At 48.9% G+C, this 6,000-nt stretch overlaps 1 protein-coding gene across 8 annotated transcripts in view; it reads left to right on the forward strand.

Annotated features, from left to right (window-relative positions):
• The window catches only part of ABLIM3 (actin binding LIM protein family member 3), a 109,249-nt gene that overhangs the window by 48,066 nt on the left and 55,183 nt on the right, over nt 1-6,000 (forward strand). For all 8 annotated transcript variants that reach the window (XR_014146937.1, XR_014146935.1, XR_014146934.1 and 5 more), the window contains one exon: nt 1,586-1,698. Coding sequence is in view for 1 of the 8 variants with exons in the window: in XM_081826148.1 (XP_081682274.1) it covers nt 1,586-1,698 (113 nt within the window). In the remaining 7 variants the exon portion in view is untranslated. The remainder of the gene's footprint in view (nt 1-1,585; nt 1,699-6,000) is intronic.

Consider the following 6,000-nt stretch of genomic DNA (forward strand, 5'->3'; position numbering starts at 1 on the left):
ACCCTCAGCCTCCCATTTCCCATCAGAAGTGCTCAGAGGAACTACTGAGTTCCCTGAACCCATTTTGGAAACCAGGCATCTGGGCCAGCTCCCACCCCCTCAGCCTCATGTACTGTAGAGATATCTGTTTGTAGCCTTTCTCCATGACCCTGGCAAGTGATCCCCTCTCTGTAAGCCTCAGCTTCTTCATCAGTAAAATGGACATCAAAACCATCCCAACGTTGTTGGGTTTTCATGAAGATAAATGAGATGGTGTTTGCAAAGACCATAGCTCAGTGACTAGGACATAATTGTGTCTGCTTTTGCTATTCTTGTCATTATCATATGATAACCATCTAGCCTCTCAGGCAACCTGGTAGGCAATGGAAAGCTCACCCTTCCCTCTCCCTCATGCCCTGCATCCTGGTTCCTTGTTAATTTAGCAGACGTACATGAAGGGTCCACTGTATGCCAAGCACCACATTAAGGAGATGAAAAAAATAAAGGAGACGTCAGCCTTGCCCACAAATACATTAAAATTTAATGGACTGCCCTGATTAAGTCATACATAGAAACATGGTTTGGACTAAATGTATGCCTTTTTTAATTAGGAAAGGAATTTATAGATTAATTATTCTCCCCATAAAATAACTACCTGTTAGTTACCAGTTAGGGTTCCTGCTGAGACTAATGACACAGTGTACAAGAAAATAAAACCACCGAGTAGAATTCATTCATTCATCCGTCTCTTAAAACCTGGGCCCTGGGTCGCAGAATCCCAGACCCACAGTAGGGTCCATATGGTTTAAAGTGAAGCTTCTGTCAAGCCTCATATAGACGCAGTGCTTCCCCAAGGTCATGCTGTGTCCTTTACCACAAGTCAGTGCCTGGGCCTCGATGAGAACACAGCTCCCCCAGCTCAAGCCAGCACCCCCTGCCGTGTCCCACGTTGCTAATACAAGGGCAGCGGAGCCACTGGAAGCCTATGTCAGGGGCACTCAGAGTCTGTATAACAGGCTGTCCCTGACTTCATGCACGAGAGCAGCTGAACAATGGGCTCAACAGTGCCAGGGATTCGATGTACAGTTTATCTTTGTTTAGGGAGGCAGGACATGGACCAGTTTGAGACCTCGGAACTCGGAAACTCAAACTGCACAAACACAGAGGAGAGGAAGAGGTTATTTGTGGATTTCTAAATGTCCTGGATAGTGAAAGGAAGACATTTTGGTGAATTTAGGAGTTGAATGAGTTCTTCCAGATACATGGGGATAGGTGAGGTTGGGATGGAAAAAGTCTTTCCAGAAAGAAGGGGCAACTCTAGGAGGAATTATTAACCAATTCATTTACAGATGAGAAATGTAAGCTTCACTAAGTGTCATGGTGTGCCCTGGGTTAAAATCATATAAATGGCCCAAGTGGGGCTCCAGTTCCAGTCGCGGCCCCCAACTGAGTGGTTTGGTCAGCCTGGCACCGTGAACAGCACTTGAATTTACCTGGCATAATAGAAGGCAGGCTGTGTGTATGAGCTTTGAACACATCTGCAGTCAGCTCACCAACAGACATGGTGAAGAAGAGGTGTTGCATTTCTCTTTCATCTCCCTTGTAGGAAGCCTTTCCCCATTGGAGACAAGGTGACCTTCAGCGGGAAGGAATGTGTGTGTCAGACATGCTCCCAGTCCATGACCAGCAGTAAGCCCATCAAGATCCGCGGACCAAGCCGTGAGTCCTCGCCGTGGGCACCTCCCTGTCTGCGGGCCATGTGTCCTAGGGCTCCCTGTCCCAGCTCCGTCATCCGCTCCTGCAGGCCCGGAGGGAAGTGGGGGAGGTTTCCACCCTGGAGGACTCCTGAAGCCTGACCCAGTTGGCATTCAGCCCAGACTCACAAGCTTCCTTAAGCAGAAATGCAGGGAAAGCGGGCTGCTGATTATAAACCATGACAGCCTGTTTGGCCACTTGGGTGGGGCTCTTCTGGGATGAGCTAGGCTCCCTTATCTTATCTCACCTTATCCATGTTCCCCAGGGCACCCTAACAGGGCTGATGAAGCCACCAGCGGTTCTCAATTTGTACAAATTCCACTAAAAAGTATACATAGACTCATCTTAAGAAGGAGAAATATGGAAGCAAACCACAAGGGATGTGCTAGTGTCTCTTAGAAAGTGTCCCAGGAACACTGCATCAGCTTCACTGCAGAACTGTAAACATGCAGATTTTTAGGCCCACTTTGCACTTTTTTTTTTAATGTTTTTTAATCTTTTTTTTTTTTAAAGATTTTATTTATTTATTTGAGAGAGAGAATGAGATAGAGAGAGCATGAGAGGGGGGAGGGTCAGAGGGAGAAGCAGACTCCCCGCCGAGCAGGGAGCCCGATGCGGGACTCGATCCCGGGACTCCAGGATCATGACCTGAGCCGAAGGCAGTCGCTCAACCAACTGAGCCACCCAGGCGCCCAATTTTTTTTTTTTTTAAGATTTCATTTATTTACTTGACAGAGAGAGAGCAAGCGAGAGAGAGAGAGCAGGAATGGGGAGCAGGGAGGGGCAGAGGGAGAAGCAGAGAAGCAGACTCCCTGCTGAGCAGGGAGCCCGACACGGGGCTCGATCCCAGGACCCTGAGATCATGACCTGAGCCGAAGGCAGACACTTAACCCACTGAGCCACCCAGGGACCCCTCCCCGCTTTGGACTTCTAAGAAAGGAACTTAGAAATCTGCATTCTTAATAAGTTTCCTGGGTGATGCATTTGCGGCTCCTAAGACTGAGAACCACCATTTAGAGATGAGGGGAACATCTACCTCACCAGAGTAAATGTTATGTTTCATCACCGAACTATAGATCTGGGGGGACACTGAGGATCAAGAGTGTACCTTGGGACAGTCATTCGAATTCATGGAACATCCATTCCCCTCAAATGTGTCTAGTGGTAAGATGTCTAAATCACTGTTCCCAGATGCCCTTGTCAGGCTGCTGACGCCCTGGCCCCAGGGGCCTGCCGTAAGCCACGCTAGGCTCCCGTGTTCTTTCACATTACATGACACTCCCACTGGCCTCCACAGGAGAATCAATGAAAACCCATTAGCCGCCTGCACTGCATCACTGTGCGGGCGCAGGCACCGACAGTCTGCATGCCTGGGCCGCATCCTGCCGAGGGGGTAAGCACAGAACACCCCGAGTCAGCAGGGCTTGGCCCCGAGGGGCTCCATCAGAGCCCGCCAGGCGTGGTGAGCTGGGGAGAAAGACGATGGGAAGGCTTCCTCCCTAGCCCTTCCTTCCTCTCAATCTAATCAGATCTGCTCATGGAATGTGCAGAGAACTTCCTTCAGCGTCCTTGGTGACATTCAAGAACAGTTTGCTGGTCTGAGCAGGTTTCCATCTCGAGGTGGCTGAGTGAACACACCGTTATCTTTCATGATTCCTTGAAAGCATCGTGCAGAATGACAGCAGGGCTGGAGTACTGGGATGCAGGACCACGGCCCTGTGACTGACGCTGCGGAGGCGCCCAGAGACCAGCAGGACCGCGTGTGAGGCAGTAGAGAGAGGCTGGCTGGAGCCAGGAGCATGCCAACCCTCTGTGTAAAACACAGCAGACACAGAGCCTTGCTGGGGCTCCGTTTACCCAGCTCTATGGAAAGCAAATGTATTAGTATCCAGGAGCCAGACTAGCATACGCCATAGTGTGTAAAATACTCTCTAAATATAACGCAAGGATGCTGCAGACTCGGAGATTTAATCTGGAAAGCACACCAAAGAGAGAATATGATTCCTGAATCTGTTATTTCTCTTGGCTTGTACTGCATTACTACATGCATCAGGGACCTCGGAGAGGTGGGAGAGTTCCTTGGCCGAGTGTGGGAATCCTGCATGCGAGCGTGTCCTTGAGGATAAGTACTAAATGTCTCCACCATCATTCTGCAAGTCCAAAGGCAGAGGAAGGTGAAGAGTGAATAATGAGAAGCAAATGAGCACATAAGCAGTCTCCAGGGGGAGTACCCAGGATCATGGCTCATCTTGTTACTCACAACGTAAAGACAGCGAGCTGTGGATCTACACCTTTTCTCCCCAACGGTGGTCACTGTCCATGCTGCAGATAACTAGAGGGGGTGTTGGAAGTTCTGCTGAGTTCCCAAAGGATAGAGGGAACCAAAACCAGATTCAAAAGAGGGCTAAGATGAAGAATGTAGCATGGAAAAGGAAAAAGAAGGAGGAAAAACCTGATGTATTTTTGATCTACAGGGCTGTGACATTTCATCCCTGGAGGGTGAATAAAGACATTCTGGAACAGCAGGAGCAGTTATCGGCTCAAAAGAGATTAAGAAGAATACTCAGGAACTATTAAGAGAAAAGAATTGTGTTACCTCTTACAAGAATAAGAAGTGTTTCCTCACATTTTCACTGAGAGGAATCAGCAGCAGTAGCAACATCAGCATCACTGACATGACTGTCACGACCGTCACTACTGTCACCACCACCACCATTACCATCACACTGTCACGACCATCACAACTGTCACCACCACCACCACCATTACCATCACAACTGTCACCACCACCACCATTACCATCACAACTGTCACCAGCACCACCACCATTACCATCACACTGTCACGACCGTCACTACTGTCACCACCACCACCATTACCATCACAACTGTCACCACCACCACCACCATTACCATCACACTGTCACCCGACCATCACAACTGTCACCACACCACCATCACCATCATAACTGTCACTACCAAGTAATTGTTTTATAGATGAGAAAAACTGAGACCCAAAGAGTATAAATAACTTGCCCAGAGTCACACAGAGAGTAAGTAATGAAACTGGAATGTGGGCCCAGGCAGTCTGGCCCTGGAGCCTATTCTACCTTCACACCCTATACCAGAGACATGACTTGCTAATTGGGCAGGGGCCCGTCTTCCTGCATTAGTTATCTAAAGCAAGGAAGGGATCCTGCTATGACTCACAAAACCCACTCATTTTCGTTGATCTAAATGGAATGCGTGACACAGTCAAGAAAAACTAAAAATGGCTGCCTGGAGTCTCTAGAGACCTCAGTAAGCTGAGGGATTTGGGGGAACAGGTGGTGACATCGTACTTTCTGCCAGCTGAAGGTTGTAATTCTGGAATAGAGAGGAACATATGAGGAGCGGACAGCTGGCTGCACAGCAACCAGCACGGGGCAGAGTGTAGCTTTCCTACCGTGCCTGTTTGTTGTACTAGACTCACGGGCTCCTGGGTGGATGCCTGAAGCTCCACCAGAGGTCAAGGCCGAAAGGAGGAAGAAGAGGGAGAAAAGGGTCCTGGTCAATCTGAGGCCAGTACAATGGAGGACCCGCAGTATGCCATGAAAAGAAAAACCACGTGGAGGAGGCATCCCAGAATCCTCATCCGCAGGCCTTCCCAGCAACAGGAATATTCTTCTAGCCTCAGATCAGAGGTGGGACAGTGCACAGAATATGGGTTAAAAACGCAAGAACGTGAAATAAGAATGACAGCGACCATTTGTTGAGCTCGTGTGTTGAGTCCTTACAGGCCTGATGATAGTACATCTTCACACCAGTGTTGTAAGGAAGATATTCAGATGAGGAAGCAGGGGCTTAGCGGTCACACAACTAGTAAGCGAGGGAGCTGGGATTCTGCCCTCAGCCAGCCTCTCACCCTTCACTCTGTCCTCCCAGCCCAGCCTCTAACCACGACATTGTACTGCCTCCTGAATTTTAACCCAAGGTGCCAAGTCCATCCCGGACGCATCACTGCAACTTAAGCAGATGGAACTCATTACTAGAATGTGCACCACAAAAGGATGCAGCTCTTCAAATGAGATGTATTGGAGAGGTAGGGAATTGTGTTGTTGGCCCTAATATACCTAGCTCCACGGGGTCGACAAGTGAAGTTGATCAGTGGATGACCCCACATCAAGCAAGGAAAAGTGACGTGTAAGAAAGGAGGGAGAAGAGAGAAACTGTAGTTGTCTTTAAATATTTGAAGAAAATGTCAGGAGGCAAAAGAGGTAGGTTATTC

This window comes from Leptonychotes weddellii, chromosome 7 (genome assembly GCF_054177405.1).
Source record: "Leptonychotes weddellii isolate Sample4059 chromosome 7, ASM5417740v2, whole genome shotgun sequence".
Taxonomy (NCBI): Eukaryota; Metazoa; Chordata; class Mammalia; order Carnivora; family Phocidae; genus Leptonychotes; species Leptonychotes weddellii.